The sequence below is a fragment of the Herpailurus yagouaroundi genome, unplaced genomic scaffold (assembly GCF_014898765.1).
Source record: "Herpailurus yagouaroundi ecotype Mexico unplaced genomic scaffold, PumYag 566, whole genome shotgun sequence".
NCBI lineage: Eukaryota > Metazoa > Chordata > Mammalia > Carnivora > Felidae > Herpailurus > Herpailurus yagouaroundi.
In genome coordinates, this window is record NW_024412783.1 from 2263646 (window position 1) to 2285242 (window position 21597).

The following is a 21597-nucleotide window of genomic DNA, read 5'->3' on the forward strand; positions in this document are numbered from 1 at the left end:
GTGGAATAGAAGTGGAGGGTCATATTATACCGACAGGACATTCAGTGAGATGTCACTGCAAATGCATTCCTTGTGAGCAGAACATCTTGTGGAGTATCAATAAGAGTGCTATCATTTACTTCTGGGACATGAGACTTAATTCTCCCTTTCTCTCTTTCCTTGGCTGAAGCCTGGCTATAAATAAAAAGAGACATTTAATGGGAGGAACTTGGATCTCTGAGTCACTGCTTGGATAAGCACCACTTATAGAACAACTTGACTAGGAACCATCACATGTTATTCTGCCTGAGAGAGGAATTAATTTATTTTTATGATGTTAAGCCTCTAAGATTTGAGTTTAGTTAATATAGTGGTTAGGTTAAATTCCCTAATAATAGAGAAGTTTTCTGGAAAAAAAATGACTATAAGTATGAAACTTATGAGAAAGGATTATTGTTGAAAAATAGCCAAGTGTTCTGTGTGCCTGCAGTGGAGTAGGGAAGAATAGACATGGTGAAAATAAGGCTGGGAGTTCAATGAGGCTTGATTATTTGTTGTCCCAGGTAATTGTACTTTCAAGTGACATGGAGAATAACGGGAGAGTTTCGAGAAAGACATATTTTTAAAGACTTACTTACTCAAATGTCTGCGTGGAGAATGAAGGAGTGAAAAGTTGGGAGAAATAATGTGTGTTAGAAGGGTAATGGGGTGGAAAATGGGGTGGTTTTATGACATATTTATCTACCAGAAAGGCAACAGGATTTGCTAATGCCTTTAGATTTATGAGAGAAGTGAAGTATTAGCTTTGAGTTTAATTGGGCAAAGATATTGAAAATGGGGTTTACATTTTCTAATATGGGGTGGACTGAGGAAAGCACACAGGAGGAAGAGAGACAAGGGCTCACCTCAGAATAGGAAAGAGTGGTATGTCTACTAGCCAAGATAAATTACTGAATAAGCACTTTGATATCCTAGTCCGGAGTGCAGGGCAGAGGATAGGTATGAAATATTCATTTGGTGGTTTTCAGGAGGTATTTGGCATTTGCAACTATGACCCTAGATGAAATGCTGGAGAAATCTGAACAGAGAGAGTGGGAATCTCTAAAGGCAAGAGGGCAGTGAGATGAAGAATTTCCAGTAAAGGTATCAGGTCTCTGATGATGGAGGAAAAACAAGAGAAAGAGATCCATGATACCCAATTCTGATCATTGAGAAAAATGAAGACTGAAAATTAATCATTATATTTGGAAAGGTTGATGTCATTGTTGCCTCTGGGGAGTTTCCTCAGAGGACTGATGGTGTAACTGAACCAAACAAGAGTTTGTCCACCGAATGTGCAGCAAGCCACTAAAAACTGACATTGGTGTGGCACTTCCCAGGAAAATGGGGAGCTAATGCTCAAAGTCCCAAACTCCCTGATGGCTTACAAGCAGAACTTTTGTTTTTTGTTTTTAACTTTAACATTTATTTATTTTTGAGAGAGTGAGAGAGAATGGGGGAAGGGCAGAGAGAAAGACAGAGAGACAGAGGACCTGAAGTAGGCTCTACACAGTGAGTGCAGAGCCCGATGCGAGGCTTGAACTCATGAACCATGAGAGCATGACCTGAGCCAAACACAAAAGTCAGCTGCTTAACCAACTGAGACAACCAGGCACCCCTTATAAGCAGGAGTTTTTAAAGGGTGAAAATTCAGAGTAAAGACTTCAGGGTCCTGGATAAATGTGATTGAAGATTAGGACTGGTATAAAATTTCATTTCCTGATCATATTGTTCCTTTTGGCTACTCCTTGTCTGATTCCAGTGTGGTGGTGGTGAGGTGGCCATTCTGTTTCAGTGGCCCGGTTGTTCCACTTTAAGGGCCCGGAACTGCAAAACATTCTTGGCAGATAGCATTATGATGTCACCTCTAGATTTACATGTTACCTCTAAAGGCAAAAGTTCTGGATCCTGTGACTATTACTAAGCTTAAAGTTATTATTAGTTTTTTTTTTCCTTGCAAACATGACACATTATGTTTGTTATCTCAAGCAGAAAGAAAAACATCCCACAAACTTTTGGAAATCAACTTTATATTATTTCCTGAGGCGATTCTACAGGTTCCTGTAAATAGCAACTAGGGGCTACATGACTCTAGTCAGAAGCAGCTAGTAGCCGTATATCAAACTTTGGTGTCTGCATGGTCTTGCATCCCTGGTTTCAAAAGGAACAACAGTTGGATTGGAGTCAATTGGAGAGAAAATGGGATAATAATTTTAGAGGAAATGATTCATTCAAAGGGGTTTTGGGGATCAATAATTGCCAGTGATGTTTCACAGCCCAGAAATAGCTCCCATAGAGAGAAAGCTGACCTGGAACTGTTTTCACAGGACATTGCTTAAGAGGACAGCCTGTGGGAAGTTTTATTCAGGGAAATGATCAGGTGCTGAAACAAATAGGTTTCTAATTCAATTGTTACAATTGTTCCTAAATAGATGACTGGTAGATTTCCCTTCCTTGAAGCCCACTTTACCCCTCACCCTTTCACCAAGGTCACATTGCCCCACCCCTTCAGTGCCAACCTCATTATGTTCTATAAATTTCTGGAACACATCACATCTTTCTCTCTGGGCTTCCTTCACATTCTTTGCACATGGAGTTCCCGTCCTTCTCTGTTCTCTTCTTCACACAAAAACACTTATCACAGATGCCGGGTGTCAGCTTCATGTACCTCCCCAGAGAGCTCCCTAAAGGTTCCAATTCCAGGCTGCTTGACTGCCTCTTTATGCATCTTCTCACCTGCCAACAAGTCTCTAGAGGGCGGAGGTCATGTAAGTCATTTTCTCCATTTTGACCTCAGCATCTCGCCCGCTTCTTACTTCAATGTTTATTGAATGGATGAAGGAATTGCTCTTTCTAGGGCAACTGATTTTCTTAAAAGTCACCTGCTCACTGTTGTGAAGATGGTGTTAGGTTCAAGTGCACATCAAACTTGCTCTTTAGAGTGAGGAAGTCAAAAAGTTGTGAGAATCTAAGAATAGCTTTTTATCACCCTCTTGTTGCAGATAGGGACTTTGAGGTCACTTTTCCAGGCTGTGCAGCAGCTTGCTGGGCTCGGACAAGGTGTGTGTTCTCTGGCTCTGGGTCTGTTTTCAGAGCAGTATTCCTGAGCTCACCCTTAGACACATCTTGACTATACAGGTGTCTGTGGCCTGTTCCTTGGTGGAGCACAGGGTGCTGAGCACTAGGGTGGCCCTCCATTTGGGCAGGACGTCTCAGTTATGCAGCCCAAAAATGATGCTTGCTCTCCTCGGGTGCCTCCTTTCACCCAGCCTTCAATGTTGCTACGTGGAAGTCCCTCCAGGCCCGATGCTGACGTCGCCCGTCCAGAACGCAACGGATCTGGGCTCTGAGCTATATGGCTAATGCAAACACATGATCACCCTGAGCATCGACACTGCACTACTGTCCAGAACCTCAGAGGAGGTGTTTGTTCTTGTTTCCCACCACCCCTTGCGCAGCGCAGAGTGAGAGCTGGTCCCAGTCTTAGGGAAGTTGGAAGACAGCCACCTCGGGCCTTGAGGAGACCTGTGCAGGCCGACCAATGCTGCCACCTACTGGCTATGCGGGGAACTGCCGCTGCTGCTTCAGACAGCCCAACCTATGGAACCCCTCAGGATGCCTTGCTGTTTCTCTGGAGGAAATGCTTCTGGCAAGGGCAAGTGCGCTTTTCTAGTTCTATGACTCTCTCTCTCTCTCTCTTTTTTTTTTCTGATTTTTAGCTTTACAATTGTTGCAAAGAAGTATTTTACCTTAATTCATAACTAAACCAACCATGTCCTTGGATTAAAAAACGCTGCATTCTTCTTTGGATAATTTTGCAAATCATTTGACCTCTCGGTCTCAAATATTGGATGAAAAACACCCTCCTTGAGTATTAGTTCCTCAACTGTAAAAATGAGGATTATCTTTAATGTATAGGTTTGTTGTGGGAATTTAATTTGATAATACACATGAAAAGACTTTGAGGTCATTTAAAAACAACACAAGCCGTATCAATGCACAATTATACACGGTTGACAATATCTGTCCTGTGCTCTTTTCTTGTGTACAGGAACTTACCTATCTTTATAAGAACACTAGTTTGGATTATTGCTATTATTGTTACTGTTCTTGTTATTATTATCCTCCCCACAATCCATTACTCTCCATCACCCTCCATCAAACCAACCACGTTTCACTACTGAGAGAGGAAAAAGCCAGAAAATTTGAAACTCTGCTTGAAGTCATTAATAGCATCTATGACCCCAATATATCTTACAGAAATTACCAGCAGTGCTCAATTTTTTTCATTAAATTTGCTAAACTAAAAACTGATAAGCACATACTTTCTTCAGAAAACAAAAAAGAAGACATTTTATTGATAATACTATAACATAATGATAATGATACCTAATCACTTTGAATACATTAACTCATATAATCCTTATCACTAACCTAACTCTTAGGTCTCATTACATCCTCTATTTTGATTAATAGTGTGTTAACCATTTCCAATATAGTACCTAGGTTATAGTAAGCACTTAAATTCATTTGTTGAATTAATCATTTTTGTCTATTCAGGTAAGTAATCTAAAAGTCTTCATATAAAATGATGATAGTTCATCATATGATATCCAATTGGTATTTACTTTCCCCGGCCACAGGAAAAATTAAACTCGGAATTCATTTTACGACCCCAGAGAGAAACAGAGCCAGTAAATGCCAATTGACTAATTTTATATATGGAATGTAGTGTAACCAAGAAAAGTTGTGGTACCCTTTTATCAACATCTAAAATCATCTTAACTATATTCTTTATCTAATTGTTCATAATACAATACACACAAAAAAAATTAAGTGAAAGTTCAGACTGTGTTAATTAAAGTGCTACTGGTGATGGAGTTGATATAGCTCCTTTAATTTTCTTATAGTCATCTTAATATAAAAACATATGTACATGTACACATGCATGCATGCATATCAGAAAACACAAGGGTGGTAAAAGAGATATACTGTATTACATTGCTACTCAAGAGTGTTAAAAAGTAATCTTGAGGTTTATTTGGCAATACAGATTTTTTTTCCCTTGATGTAGCATTTCCATTTCCTGAAAACTCTTCTGAAGTAGAGTTGCAGAGGAATATTCCTATACAAAGCTATCCATTGCATTGTTGTGCATAATGGCCCAAAATTAACCTAACATAAAAAAAAGTTACAATTGTTTTTCTTTATAGCAATTTACCATGAGATAAGTAAAATCAGATAGCAGAATTGTGAAATTATAGTATATTATGATGTGAAATAATGAAGTAAATATACTTAACATGACTTAGTTATCACACTTTGATCCATCCATAATTATATACACAAATTATAACACTGGTTATTTTATTGGTGGAGTGACATGTGTATTACTATGTTTATTTACTGTCACTTACTCTCATTTTAAATAATCACAGGAAGTATTCTTATTTTTATTTAATTATTTGTTTATTTATTTTATTTTTTAATTTATTTTTTACTTAATTACATCCATGTTAGTTAGCATATGGTGCAACAATGATTTCAGGAGTAGATTATTAATGCCCCTTACCCATTTAGCCCATCCCCCCTCCCACAACGCGTCCAGCAACCCACTGTTTGTTCTCTATATTTAAGACTCTTTTACGTTTTGCTCCCCTCCCTTTATGTTCATCTGTTTTGTATCTTAAATTCCTCATATGAGTGAAATCATATGATATTGGTCTTTCTCTGACTAATTTCACTTCGCATAATACCTCCAGTTCCATCCACGTAGTTGCAAATGGCAAGATTTCATTCTTTTTGATTGCTGAGTAACACTCCATTGTATATTTGTACCACATCTTCTTTATCCATTCATCCATTGATGGACATTTGGGCTCTTTCCCTGCTTTGGCTATTGTCAATAGCACTGCTCTAAACATTGGGAATTCATGTGCCTCTTCGAAACAGCACACCTGTATCTCTTGGATAAATACCTAGTAGTGCAATTCCCGGGTTGTAGGGTAGTTCTATTTTTAGTTTTTTGAGGAAACTCCAAACTCTTTTCCAGAGTGGCTGCACCAGTTTGCATTCCCACCAATAATGTAAAAGACATCCTTTCTCCGCATCCTTGCCAAGATCTGTTGTTGCCTGAGGTACTGTTAATGTTAGCCATTCTGACAGGTGTGAGGTCATATCTCATTGTGGTTTTGATTTGTATTTCCCTGATGATAAGTGATGAACATTTTTTCATGTGTCTGTTTGTCATATGTATGTCTTCTTTAGAGAAGTGTCTATTCATGTCTTTTGCCCATTTCTTCACTGGATTGTTTGTTTTTTTGGGTGTTGAGTTTGATAATTTTTTTTATAGATTTTGGATACGAATCTTCTGTCTGATATGTCATTTATGAATATCTTCTCCCATTATGCCAGTTGCCTTTTAGTTTTGCTGATTGGTTTCTTTGCTGTGCAGAAGATCTATTCTGATGAGGTCCGAACTTTTGTTTCCCTTGCTTCCAGAGATGTGTTGAGAAAGAAGTTGCTGTCGCCGAGGTCAAAGAGGTTTTTGCCTGTTTTCTTCTATAGGATTTTAATGTAGGATTTGATTTAGGATTTCTTACATTTAGGTATTTAATCCATTTTGAGCTTATTTTTGTATATGGTGTAAAAAAAGAGGTCCACATTCATTTTTCTGCATGTCACTTCTCACTTTTCCCAACACAATTTGCTGAAGAGACTGTCTTTATTCTACTGGATATTTTTCCCTCCTTTGTTGAAGATTAGTTGAAAATATGTTTATGGGTCCATTTCTGGATTGTCTATTCTGTTCCATTGATCTGAGTGTCAGTTTTTTGTGCCAGTACCATGCTGTCTTTATGCTTACATCTTTGTAATACCTCTTGATATCTGGAATGTGATTCCTCCAGCTTCAGTTTACATTTTCAAGATTACTTTGGCTATTCAGGGTCTTTATGGTTCCATACAAATTTTAGGATTGTTTTTTCTATCTCTGTGAAGACTTCTGGTGTTATTTTGATAGGTATTTTCCTTGAAGAGGTAGATTGCTTTGGGTAGTATCAACATTTTAACAATGTTTGTTCTTCCTATCCAGGAGCATGGAATCTTTTTCCATTTTTTTGTGTCTTCTTCAATCTCTTTCTTAAGCTTTCTGTAATTTTCAGTGTATAGATTTTTCACCTCTGTGATTATGTTTATTTCTATGTATTTTATGGATTTGGGTGCAATTATAAATGGGACTGATTCCATGATTTCTCTTTCTGTCGTTTTATTGTTGATGTATAGGAATGCAACCGATTTTTGTGCATTGATTTTTTTATCATGCCACTTTGCTGAATTCATGGATCAGTTCTAGCAGTTTTTGGTGGAATATTTTGGGTTTTCCATATAGAGTATCATGTCATCTGCAATGAGTGAAAGTTTGACTTCCTCCTAGCCAATTTGTATGTCTTTTATTCCTTTGTGTTGTCTGATTGCTGAGGCTATGACTTCCAATACTATGTTGAATAACAGTGGTGAAAGTGGACATCCCTGTTGCATTCCTGACCTTAGGGGGCAAGCTCCCAAGTTTTTCCCCATTGAGGATTATATGAACTATGTGTCTTTCATATATGGCTTTTATGATCTAGAGGTATGATCCTTCTATCCCTAGTTTCTTCAGTTTTTCTTTTTTATCAAGAAAAGATGCTGTGTTTTATCAAATGCTTTCTCTGCATCTTTTGAGAGGATAATGTGGTTCTTTTTTTTTTCTTTTAATGTTGTGCTGTATCCCATTGATTGTTTTGTGGATATTGAACCAGCCCTGAATCCCAGGGATAAATCCCACTTGGCCATGGTGAATAATTCTTTGAATGTATTATTGGATTCATTGGTTAGTGTCTTGTTGGGGATTTTTACATACATGTTCAACCGGGAAAATGCTCTGTAGTCCTCCTTTTTAATGGGGTCTTTGTCTGGTTTTGGAAACAAGGTAATGTTGGCTTCATAAAAAGAATTTGTAAGTTTTCTTTCCATTTCTATTTTTTGGAACAGCTTCAAGAGAATAGGTGTTAACTCTTCTTTAAATGTTTGGTAGAATTCCCCTTGAAAGCCTTCCAGCCTTGGACTCTTGTTTTTTGGGAGATTTTTGATTACCAATTTCATTTCTTTGCTGGTTATGGGTGTGTTCAAACTTTCTATTTATTCCTATTTCAGTTTTGGTAGTTTATAGTCTTCTAGGAATTTGTCCATTTCTTCCAGATTATCCATTTTATTGCCATATAATTGCTCATAATATTCTCTTCTTCTTTCCCTCACCCTCCCCCTTGTCCTCCCCCTCATCCTCCCCCTCCCCCTCTTCCTCCTCCTCTCCCTCCTCCTCCTCCTCCCCCTCCTCCTCTTTCTTCTTCTTCTTCTTCTTCTTCTTCTTCTTCTTCTTCTTCTTTTTGTACTTCTGCAGTGTTGGTTGTGATCTCTTCTCTTTCATTCTTGATTTTATTTATTTAGGTCCTTTCCTTTTTCTTTTCTATAAAATTGGCTAGGGGATACCAATTTTGTAAATTCTTTCAAAGAACCAGCGCCCGGTTTCATTGATTTGTTCTAATGTGTTTTGTTTTGTTTTGTTTTGTTTTATTTCTTTGTTGGTTTTTATGGCATTGATTTCTGCTCTAATCTTTAATATTTCCTGTCTTATGCTGGTTTTGGGTTTTATTTGCTGTTCTTTCTCCAGATCTTTGAGGTGCAAGGTTACGTTGTGTATCTGAGACCTTTCTTCCTTCTTTAGGAAGGCCTGGATTGCTATATACATCCCTCTTATGACCGTCTTTGCTGTGTCCCAGAGATTTGGGGCTGTGGTTTTATCATTTTCAATGGATTCCATTTATTTTTAATATCCTCTTTAAAACTTGGTTAGCCCATCAATTCTTTAGTAGAATGTTCTTTAGTCTACAAGTATTTGTTATCTTTCCAAATTTTTCTTGTAGTTGATTTCGAGTTTCATAGTGTTGTGGTCTGAAAATGTGCATGGCATGATCTTGATCTTTTTGTACTTGATGGATGATTTGTGTGCCAGTTTGTATGTTCCATGTGCACTCGAGAAGAATGTGTATTCTGCTGCTTTGGGGTGAAATGTTCTGAATATATCTGTTAAGTCCATCTGGTCCAGTGTGTCATTCAAAGACATTGTTTCCTTGTTGATTTTCTGTTTAGATGATCAGTCCATTGCTGTAAGCTGGGTGTTGAAGTCCCCTACTATTATGGTATTATTATCAGTGAGTTTCTTTATGTTTGTGATTGATTTGTATATTTGGGTGCTGCCACATTTGGCACATAAATGTTTACAATTGTTAGGTCTTCTTGGTGGATAGACCCCTTAATTATGATATAATTCCCTTCTTCATCTCCTGTTACAGTCTTTATGTGAAAATCTAGATTGTCTGATATAAGTATGACTACTCCAGCTTTCTTTTCATGACCATTAGCATGATAGACGGTTCTCCATAACCTTATTCTCAATCTGAAGTTGTCTTTAGGTCTAAAGTGGGTCTTTTGTAAACAGCATATAGATCAATCTTATTCTCTTTCTTTCCTTTCTGTTACTCTATGTCTTCTGAATTGAGCATTTCACACATTGATGTTCAGAATGAGTACTGAAAGATACTAATTTATTGCCATTATATCACCTGTAGAGTTGGAGTTTTTGGTACTGTTCTCCAGTCCTTGGTCCTTTCTAGTCTTTGTTGCTTTTGGTTTATTTATTTTTTTTGTCTTTTATCGCCTCAGAGATTCCCCCTTAAAATTTCTTTCAGGTCTGGTTTAGTGGTCATGATCTCCTTTAATTTTGTTTGTCTGGGGAACTTTTAATTTATCCTTCTATTTTGAATGACATCCTTGCTGGGGAAAGAATTCTTGGCTGCATATATTTCCAACTCAGCAAATTGAGTATATTCTGCCACTCCTTTCTGGCCTGCCAAGTTTCTGTGGATAGGTCTGTTGCAAACCTGATCTGTCTTCCTTTGTAAGCTAAGGACTGTTTTTCCCTTGCTGCTTCCATGATTCTTTCTTTGCCTGAGTATTTTATGAATTTGACTATGATATGCCTTGTTGATGGTCTTTTTCTTGTTGTTGTTGAATCTAATGGGAGCTCTCTGTGCTTCCTGGATTTTGATGTCTGTTTCTTTCCCCAGGTTAGGAAAGTTTTCTGTCAGCCCTTTTGCTCTCTCTTCATCTTTTGGGACCCCTATGATTCTGATGTTGTTCCTTTTTAATGAATCACTGATTTCTCTAATTCTTAAATCTTGTTCTTTTGCCTTAGTCTCCCTCTTTTTTTCTGCTTCATTATTCTCCACAATTTTGTTCTCTGTATCACTGATTCTCTGTTCTGCCTCATCCTTCCTTGCCACCATGGCATCCATTCGAGATTGCAGCTCAGTTAAAACATTTTTTATTTCATCATGATTAGTTTTTACTTATTTTATCTCTGCAGAAAGAGATTCTAATCTATTTTCAACTCCAACTAGTATTCTTATTATCATGATTCTATATTCTGGTTCAGACATCTTGCTTGTATCTGTGTTGATTAAGTCCCTGGTTGTCATTTCTTTCTGTTTCTTCTTTTGGGGTGAATTCCTTCCTTTCATCATTTTGGAGTAAGAAAATGAATTAATAAAGTAAAAAAATACAATTAAAAAATTAAAAACAACACAAAGAAATCAAAATAGAGATGCAAGATCTTAGGTATGTTTTGGTGTGGTTGTTGAAAGAAGCTTGATAGATTAGAGAAAAAAGGGAAAGTAAGAAAAGAAAAAGGAGAAGAAAAAAAGGAAATTCAAATTTATTTACTTTATTAATTCATTGAATTTTCAAATTTTCAAACGTTTGAAAGAAATGAATACAATAAAATAGAATAAAATGAAATAATGAAAGTAAAAAACAATTTCAAAAATTCACAAAAAAGTAAAAAATATAATACAAAAAAATGGAACAAAAATGTTTTTAATAAAATGGAAAAAAAATAGAATTTTTCCTTTCTGTATTCAAGAATAAGAAAAGGAAAAAAAATGAATAAAAAGACCAGAGAACAGGGGCGCCTGGGTGGCTCAGTCGGTTAAGCATCCGACTTCAGCCAGGTCACAATCTCGCGGTCCGTGAGTTCGAGCCCCACGTCAGGCTCTGGGCTGATGGCTCAGAGCCTGGAGCCTGCTTCCGATTCTGTGTCTTCCTCTCTCTCTGCCCCTCCCCCGTTCATGCTCTGTCTCTCTCTTTCCCAAAAATAAATAAACGTTGAAAAAAAAAATTAAAAGACCAGAGAACAGAATGAAGTACAATTGAATTTACATCTGATTTCCCATAGAAGTTAAGTTGTGAAGCACTTTATAGTCCGTAAACTAAGCAGGCTGAGACTTGTTTTTGTCAAGAGCACTGTTGGCCCATTTGGGCTGGGTTTAATGTAATGATCCTTTCTCCACTAGTTGGTGCTGCTTAGCTTACTGGAGTGGATGGCTGTGGCTTGTATAAGCATGTATGCACATGTGCAGGAGGAGTGAAAATGGTGTCACTCAGCTTCCTAGTCTCTAGTATAGGAACTCTGTGCTATCCACCACTGACAATCAAGCACCCCTCCTTTGTCTGCAGCTTCTGTATACTTTGTGCTTCTACACTGTCTGTGACCAAGCTGTCAGGCTGCCAGATAGCACATCAGTCCTGAGTTTTATCTCAAATGGGACTGTGTTTCCCAACCCCTCACTTCTGAGGGACTGTGATTTTGACCCACTCAGACCTTCTGGGGGAGGGTCTTGCTAAGAAATGGCTGGTGCTGGCCCACCCCCTGGAACTTTCACAAGACCATACTGCTACCAATACCCAGAACCTGTGGCTGGGTGACCAGGCTGCCACCAAAAAAGTTTGCACAATCTTGTAGAAGCATCTTTTCAGGGTTTATGGAAAATCGCAACACACATCTGACACCAGGCTTCCCCCTTAATGTCTTTGTTCCAGCACCAGCGAATCTGGTTGTTCTCTGGGGCCCACTGGGACCTTTGCCTGTGGGGTGGCCATACAGCTTGTACCAAATGTCATCCCAGCAGGGGAACCGCCTGTCTCCATGTAGCCTGAGGACCCTGAGAGCCTCACTCTCTGATCCCAGGGATTTTCCCTTCCCACCAGAGCACCTCCAGGTATTGGGCTGCAGAGTTTCAGACTCTGCACTCCTGCTGTTTATAGTCTTCATGGAATTTAAACCCTCTTCTTTCTCCTGTTTCTGTTCAGTCCCTGTGGCTGCTTCTATTTTTCCACTTTCTCTCCAGATGCTTTTTTTTGGAGGGGGGGGTGGAGGGATAAATCCTGTACTCTACCCCATCTCTATCCTCTCACAAGAAGTATTAATCTGAAACCACAAAGTCTGGTGTTCCCAGAGATAAATTGAACATATCAAAGTTTTCAGATTGAACTAGCACATTTTTTTGCTTTTTGTAGTGATGAACTATTTTCCATGTTTTTGCATTTTTTAAATGAATTGTTGTTTTAAAAAAAGAAAGCAATGGCTTTTTTTTTTTTTCAAACAAAGGTGGCTTGTACATGAATTAAGAATTACCAATCTGGAATAAAGTATTTTCACCAACTTTGTTTTCTAACCATATGTTAAATAAGGTTTCATAATAATCACTTTCTTAAATTGCGTTTTTACATCCATTACACTGACAATAGGCTAAACAAAAACATACTTTCTTATCAAATTGGCCAGTACTTTTATTAAATTGGTGATTGTACAAGTTATTTTGGTGGCATTTAGTTAATGAGTGGACTTTATGAGAAGGTGATTATTGAAAGAGAAAAATGACAGGATTAGAGCTGACAATTGTTCTTGAAGTGAGAAATTAAATGACCAAATGAAAACTTCTCTTCCTTCCATTGGCAATTTTCCCATTATTACTAATCTGTTCTCTAGAGGAATAAAAGACATAAGTGTTTGGTGATGAAACATCCATAAAATAGTTGTTCTCAAGCTACTAATTAAAAAAAAATACTGGAGAGAATTCAGCCCAATCACTTTAGCTGTGGAACGTTTGCTTACAATTTAGACATTTGAGTGAAGTCTCAGTCTGGTTCAGTACCAACCAGAGCCAGTTTAATTGATAACCCTTGGATTCTTAGAAGGAGATGTCTCCATAAGAAATCTCAGAATGATTATGATGACATTCTGCAGGTTATTTAAACGTTCTCTTGAGTTCTCTGGTGCAATGTGCCCCAAAGTTTTTGTGGCACTGAAGTATAAAATCCATGGCTCCAGTTAAGGTTTCATCTTTAAATACTTCTAACAATCTTCTTTTTGATGGTTTGTGTCTTTCAACCTGAATCTCCTGCCATCACTTCAAGGAAGGAAGGAGACCTCTATGAGGATAAGAAATAAGGAAACCAAGGAAGTTCCATTTTATCTGCTTATTTTCTAAGTTCTTATCTCTTGTGATGTTGTCTGTAACTAGTTTTGCTTTTGATTCATATACCTTTTTCTAGATATAAGTCATCTGCTGTTATCACCTTCTTCACCTACATTCTAAGGGTAAGAAAACCATTTGTATCTCTTAAATAATGTGCATGGGGCTAGGGTGGGGTATGGGCGGGAGAATGGATAAGAAAGGTCAATGGTTTGATAAAATTCAGATATTTTTTGCACCTTCATTTACAACAAACTTGATGTAAATTTAAAACATGAAGACTTAGGTAAGATGCCAAAACAATTAAATTGAATAGGTTTGTAAAGTAGAAATTTTGGTGGAGGTTTAAGGAATTAGGGTGCTCTACCTTAAGAAGAATGGACTGGAAGTAGATGAAGCACAAGCCAGGAGTCCAAAGGCAAATATTTTGGACTGAACTAATAAAGCCCAAATTGTAGACTAAAAACTAGTTGTCAAACCTTAAAACATAGGCTATTATTTAACTATTTCTGACTACTGTCACATTACTCATTTAGCACACATAAAGGTAGGTTTTTCAGGTGAAAATGGAATACTTAAAATGGGATCATCAGTATAATAATAGATATAGTATATATATAGATATAGTATAATATAGGTATATAGATATAGTATAATAGGTATACTATATGTGTATATGATGTATAGTTATAATATAATATAGATATATAGGTAGAGTGTAATCATAGAAACATTGAGAGAGGGCTGCAAATTTTCTGTTGCTTCAACTACAAATATCCATTCACTTGTTTAAAACAAATGTCACTTTCTTGCAGAAGGGCTTAGGATAAAGATAATCAAATGGAAAATCATTCTGGTAGCATTGTGATAAAGCCAATAACTATTTCATGAACTGATTCTATGTATTACATTTTTTGCCCATTTTAGACACATCAAGAGGCAGTATCCAAAAGGTGGGAGTGCTTTTCATTAATGGTTGTAGCTGTTGGTTGGAAAGATGCTGTTAAGCTGTGTTGAAAGTGCATGGATAATGTATTTATGTGGTTAGAAGGGAACCAATGGCTGACAACATCATCTCTCTGACTGATATCATTCACTTTCTTTCTTCCCCCGAGACCCAGTTTTGTTCTGACTTAAGAGGTCTTCAAAGTTAGCCTTTTTTGGTACAGTGTGATTATTTTATATTTAAATATTTATATTTATATTTATATTTATATTTATATTTAAATATATATAAATATTTAAAGCAAATATTTATATTTATTGTCCCCTCATGTACACATTTGAAATCGGAAAATATTAAGTATAGGAGTCATTAAATTCTAGGAGTAATCTATTGATATGTAGACCATCTGTTATATGCAAGACTGTTCTAATAACTGCAAATATAAAGACTATTTAGATGATGGCTCTACTCTCAAATATGTCACATTGTAGTTGGGAAGATAGAAGGAGCAAATAGAAACCCTAGGCACACTGCTACAAGTTGTGGAATCAAGTGGAAAAGCTATCATGGGGGTAAGAGGATGGTGTTCTCCCTGGTCAGAAAGATTGAGAGCATCAGGGAGAGATTCAAGATATGTTTATGGGACTCTGATTACCATCAGGATCTAGTCCATTTTACTTGGAAAGGGACTAAATATAAAGTTTATAATATTCAGAAAGTAAAATAAACCAGATTCTATGATGCTCTGGTAAAGTGTCTTCCTGATTCCTCAAGCGTCATTCAATTCTGCAGAGCCTCAGGGTTGTTGTTTCTTGAGCCTCTGCCCTTGGGCTCATTCTTTCTTATCTCTGTGCTAAAATTGCTAAACTATGTATAGATTATTATAATTTTTATATACATATGTACTATGTAAATGAGTAGTAGTATGTGTTTTTAATCAAAAATACATCCTGCACATATTTACATGACCAGAAACCCTAAACTACATCACTATTATCAATAGGCACAAGGTAAGCTGCAGAGAGTTTTATTTTGTCAGTCTGGTGATGTTGATTATTTAGATTGTTTCCAGTTTATTTTTACTGTCAAAAGCAATGATTGATTAGCATCTTTGCATATACTCACATCTTCATACTATTTTTTCCTCAGAATAAATTTGTAAAAATAGCTGAACTGTAGATGTTTATAGAAGATGTTTGATATAAAATAAATGTTGCCAAAAACATCTAGAGAAAATCTTTTAATTTGTACTCATGCTATCAGTGTGTAAGAGTGCATGAACCCGCTTTCTCATACTGAAAATCCTAAATGTATGGGGTACCTGGCTTCCTCAGTTAGTGGAGGGTGCAATTCTTGAGTTTGGAGTTGTAAATTTGAGCCCCACATTTGGTATAGAGATTACTTAAAAATAAAATCTTAAAATAAAGAATATTCTAAGTGTTACTGTCATTCTTTGAAAATTCCTTTTTCTTATGAAAAAAATAATATTTCTTTGTCTAAAAGTTTTCTTTTAGAAATGTAATATATTTTTTACTCAAGCTTTTGAGCCACCTGATGTAAAGATAGTGAGTTTAAAAGAAAAGTCTTAACCTTTAACTCTAAATTGTAATTTTTTTTTAATCTGTAGGGGAGACAAAATTTTACCTCTATTCATGTAATGTTTAGGTGAGATTCTTTAACAAAATGACAAATCAACAAAAGAAAAACAGCTTATTAATGCATACAGTGTATAACACCTAGGAGAAACCAAAACAAAAAAAAGTAACTCAAGGTGATGTCTTGAAACTGAGACTTATATAGCATCTTCAAAAAAGAACAATGAGTTTGTAGAGAAATTATAGGGCTTTTAGACTTCCAAGAGCAGCACATTGGAAATGTAAATATAAAGGAGGGAACAAATAGAGTAAGATTTTTTGCAGATTTATTAGGGGCCATCTCTGGGCTGATAAGAGTCTGTCTCTAGGAAAAGGATAATTTATATTCTGCCTTTATGTAGAAAAGAGAATTATCTGAGTTTGCTTCTGCTTAATTTCCTTCAGCTCAAAATAACTTTTATGTCAGAGAAGGAGTTTGGGGTGATATTTTTGGTTTTCCTTCACTTCCATATAAATATTATTAAATTAATCCTTCCATTTATTTGAAATCTTATGTGCAGCAACCACTTACATGCTATGATTTTTTGTATATTTTGGAGAGTGGTGGTGGTGAGGGATGTTTATTTCTAATCCGTCTTTTCTGTCTAGTTGTTCAGCTTCCATATTTTGCATAGGTGTTACAGAGGTGAATGTACTGTCAATTTTTAACTTTTTTCCCTCTGGACATTTAACATATGCTCATTCTTTCAGATACACTTTAGAATTATTTCACCAAGTTTCTCCAGAAAAAAGTTCCTATTAGAATTTCAATTAAGAGTGCATTGTATTAATTTTATAATTTTCTCCAAGTTTAGTACCAGCTATTTCATCATTTGTTGATATTGTGTATCAATATTTTGTTGATGTTTTGAACAAATATGTTAACATATGAGAGTATTTGACACTATTACTGACACCAGAAAGGGTCCATGTGGGAAGTTATGTGAGCTGAGACCTGGGATTATAGAAACCACATAAATAGAGAATAATTGTGTTCCAGGCTGGGGGGACTTCTGAGTCTGGTTATTTTCTTGGAGACAAATGTGAGAAACTGACAGAACACTAGAGAACAGAGTCCTGAATATTCAGGCTACCAAAGTTCATGCAAACCACATTCAGGACTTTTATCGTTAGCCCACAAATAATGCTGAACTTTAAAGCATATTAGGAGGGAGAGGGAGGGGCGCCCATGACTCAGTCACTTAAGCGTCTGACTTTGGATCAGGTCATGATCTCACAGCTCATGAGTTTGAACCCTGTGTTGGGCTCTGAGCTTCAGCCCCTGTTCGTGCTCACTCTCCCTCTTTCTCTCTCTCTCTCTCTCAAAAATAAACATTATTTTTTTTAACAAAAGGAGAGGGAGTGGGTTTATATGAACAGATTTGCAGATATGGTTTTTTAATGCATTGCTGGGTTTAATAACTAATATTAATTTGGGGGAGATTTTAATCCACATTTATAATTGAGAGTAGTTCATAATTATGGGGCATTAGTGTGTGTGTTTTTTCAAGGTTCTCTGATATTAAAAAAAATAACGTTTATTCATTTCTGACAGAGAACAGAGCATGAGTGGGGGAGGGGCAGAGAGAGAGAGAGAGAGAGAGAGAGAGAGAATCTGAAGCAGGCTCCAGGCTCTGAGCTGTCAGCACAGAGCCCAGTGCGGGGCTCCAGCTCACTGATCATGAGATCATGACCTGAGCCAAAATCAGACACTCAACTGACTGAGCCACCCAGGCGCCCCAGGTTCTCTGATATTTTAATGAACAATGCCTGTAATTTTATTTAGTGTGTTTTATTATATAATAGAATCACTTTATCTTTTTTGTTGGTTTGTTTTTATTTAAATTCCAGTTAGTTAACATACAGTATAATAGTAGTTTCAGGTGTACAATTTACTAATTCAACAAATGAGTGAAGAAAAAAATAAGGTTGAATAATGATCAGATGGACAATGCAGTTATCCAATTTACTATATTGCATAATTTTCAGCCATATCTACAACTTAATGGTTATGTCTAGATGAGGCAGGTCAGTTTCATAGTTGCCATAAACTTCCCAATTCAATAAAACATCTTCCTAAATTATTTGGTTATTTGAATTAATCAATTGTTGTACAGCCCTATCCGTGTTTTAAATAAACATGAAACCAACTCTAGGTGAAGCATCTGTGGGGTCCACACATTCTTCAATAATAACTACACTCTCGGGGCGCCTGGGTGGCGCAGTCGGTTAAGCGTCCGACTTCAGCCAGGTCACGATCTCGCGGTCCGTGAGTTCGAGCTCCACGTCAGGCTCTGGGCTGATGGCTCGGAGCCTGGAGCCTGTTTCCGATTCTGTGTCTCCCTCTCTCTCTGCCCCTCCCCCGTTCATGCTCTGTCTCTCTCTGTCCTAAAAATAAATAAACGTTGAAAAAAATAATAATAATAACTACACTCCCTTAAACTGATCAATTGCCAAATATCCATTCGTCTTCATACCATGGAGACTCAGCTTCAAAATTGTTCCTCAACAAGAAGAAATATCCAAGAAAGAACCTGCAAATCCACCCCACAACATATACACATGAACAAAATGTTTAATATTATACAAGTAATTTTAATTTACTAATGCTTATAGTTACATATTAAATGATTCATATTATCTACTGGAATTTTCTTTAACCCCCCACTTATTTCCTTATCACTCTAGGTCCAACTTAACACCATGGTTGGAGACAATAAAACCTGTTCCAGTGACTTCACCCTCATAGGGCTCTTCACTCATGGTGCAACCTCAGGCTTCCTTTTCAGCATAATTTGTGTTGTATTCTTCATGGCCATGATAGTTAATGGGGTCATGATCTTCCTGATCCATATAGACCCTTACCTCCATACCCCCATGTACTTCCTGCTCAGCCACCTCTCCTTCATTGACATGATGTACATCTCTACCATTGTGCCCAAGATGCTGGTCAATTATCTTGTGGGCAAGGGGACTATCTCCTTCGTTGCCTGTACAGCCCAGCACTTTCTCTACATGGGTTTTGTGGGGGCTGAATTTTTCCTGCTAGGACTCATGGCTTATGACCGCTATGTGGCCATCTGCAACCCGCTTCGCTATCCTGTTCTTATGAGCCACCGGGTCTGTTGGATGATCTTGGCCAGCTCTTGGTTTGGTGGTGCTTTGGACAGCTTCCTCCTCACTCCGATCACCATGAGTCTCCCGTTCTGCAGTTCCCGCAAGATCAATCACTTCTTCTGTGAAGCACCTACCATGCTGAGGCTGGCCTGTGGTGACAAAGCTGCCTATGAAATGGTAATGTATGTTTGTTGTGTCATGATGCTGCTGATCCCCTTCTCTGTGATAATTGCTTCTTATGCCCGAATTCTCATCACAGTGCACCAGATGAAGTCAGCAGAAGGGAAGAAGAAGGCTTTTGCCACCTGCTCATCACACATAATGGTGGTGACCTTGTTTTATGGGGCCGCCCTGTATACATATATGGTTCCCCAATCCTACCACACACCGATCAAAGACAAGGTCTTCTCCGCCTTTTACACCATTCTCACTCCTTTGTTAAATCCTCTCATTTACAGCTTGAGAAACACAGATGTAACCGGGGCCTTTAAAAGGGTCTTAGCAAGATGTCAAGGGGTTCGTGGTGTGACACGGGAAGGATTCTGACAGTCTAAATCATTCACATCTGCTCAGGGGTGCATGGGTGCTGTTACTTGGGGTTATACCATAGGTAATATTACTAATGTATTCAGCAACTGCCAATGCCAGTTATGCTGAAAAGTGCATCAGCACTAATTTTGTCAAAAATGTGAAACCTTGTGGGGCGCCTGGGTGGCGCAGTCGGTTAAGCGTCCGACTTCAGCCAGGTCACGATCTCGCGGTCCGTGAGTTCGAGCCCCGCGTCAGGCTCTGGGCTGATGGCTCAGAGCCTGGAGCCTGTTTCCGATTCTGTGTCTCCCTCTCTCTCTGCCCCTCCCCCGTTCATGCTCTGTCTCTCTCTGTTCCAAGAATAGGTAAACGTTGAAAAAAAAATTAAAAAAAAATGTGAAACCTTGTAACATGAATAATGCCAGAGTGCCTAAATACCACTGGTGTTTATTATTTCGCCATGTCCTCCCATTCTGTTACTGGATGCAATGGGTCCCTTCGCTTGGTGAATGCAAGCCAGTAGCACATACAAGGCATACAGTCAGTCTGGTATGGAAGCATTTATTTCCTTGCAGTAACTAAGGAGAATACTGGGGATATTTCCAAAAGCATTGTATCTCTTTGGGGATAGTGCAATTAGCTTTTATTTAGTATGCAGATGGGGCAGAGGTCAGAAGCTTGCATATACACTAGGAAACTTATACGTATTCTATTACTTAGGCATTCTAGGTTTACTGTGCATACTTAACACATTTACATGATAGTGCATATGTCTCAAGTTCAAAAAATTGCCTAGGATCTGCCTCCAGAGCAGATTTTAGTGTTGTAATCCTCTAAAGTTAAAGGTAGAGAAGTTCAGGGGAATTCTGCAATGCTTCAGCTCTGATCTGGCTTAAAATGGTTCTGTGTTAAATCCCATGTCTGCACATATCATGCCCTCTTCTAAAGGTCTTGGTGCTTTGCCTTTTCATGTGGGTCTTCTGAGTTGGGCTCCTGAAAAACATCTTATAGAAAAAACTTTACATACCACCTGGAGCAACCCTCTATGCTGGTTACGATTCCAGTTCTTTTTTTTTTTTTTAATTGTTGTTTTACTTTTCTATTGCTTTGATCACTGATAAAAATAAATATGTGTGCTGATGAATAGGGCACATGTACCCCAATGTTTATAGCAGCACTTTTAACAATAGCCAAATTATGGAAAGAGCCTAAGTGTCCATCAACTGATGAATGGATAAAGAAGATGTGGCTTATATATACAATGGAAAACTACCTGGAAATGAGAAAGAATGAAATCTGGCTATTTGTAGCAATGTGAATGGAACTGGAGGGCATTATGCTAAATGAAATAAGCCAGGCAGAGAAAAACAGACATCATATGTTTTCACTCATATGTGGATCTTGAGAAACTTAACAGAAGACCATGGAGGAGGGGAAGGGGAAAAAAGTTACAGAGAGAGAGGGGGGCAAACCATAAGAGACTCTTAAGGACTGAGAACAAACTGAGGGTAGATGGGGGGTTGGAGAAGAGGGGAAAGTGGGTGGTGGGCGGGGAGGAGGGCACTTGTTGGGATGAGCACTGGGTGTTGTATGGAAACCAAGGTGACAACAAACTATACAACTCCAATTCTTATCTCACACCACTCCTCTGATTGTAATTAATTTATATAAATGCTCCCAAATGTCTGGTTAATATTACATAGTCTGATCACTGTCAGTGTTCTCATAAAAACTAGAGATGTTTATTACATTGTTTAAAGGCATATCGATGGGGTTTATGAAAGGGTTAGAGGTGTATACATTTGAAAGAGACTAAAGTGTCAGAACACTTCAAAGGGAATACTTAAGTACACACAAATCAGTATTTAGAAAACCCAGACATCTTTCTTTGATTAACAACTGAAAACATTCTTCCTTTATGTAAATTTAGAGCTGGAGAAAATGA

General features: G+C 37.7%; 1 protein-coding gene across 1 annotated transcript; it reads left to right on the forward strand.

Annotated features, from left to right (window-relative positions):
• Positions 1-18710: 18710 nt before the first annotated feature.
• OR2T6 (olfactory receptor family 2 subfamily T member 6) lies at positions 18711-19670 on the forward strand. The gene has a single exon (XM_040465521.1). It carries the CDS (start codon positions 18711-18713, stop codon positions 19668-19670), a length of 960 nt encoding a protein of 319 aa, XP_040321455.1.
• Positions 19671-21597: the final 1927 nt, after the last annotated feature.

Excerpts from the sequence above, each read along its gene's own strand:
- OR2T6 (XM_040465521.1), top strand. The coding sequence starts at position 18,711 with ATGGTTGGAGACAATAAAACCTGTTCCAGTGACTTCACCCTCATAGGG.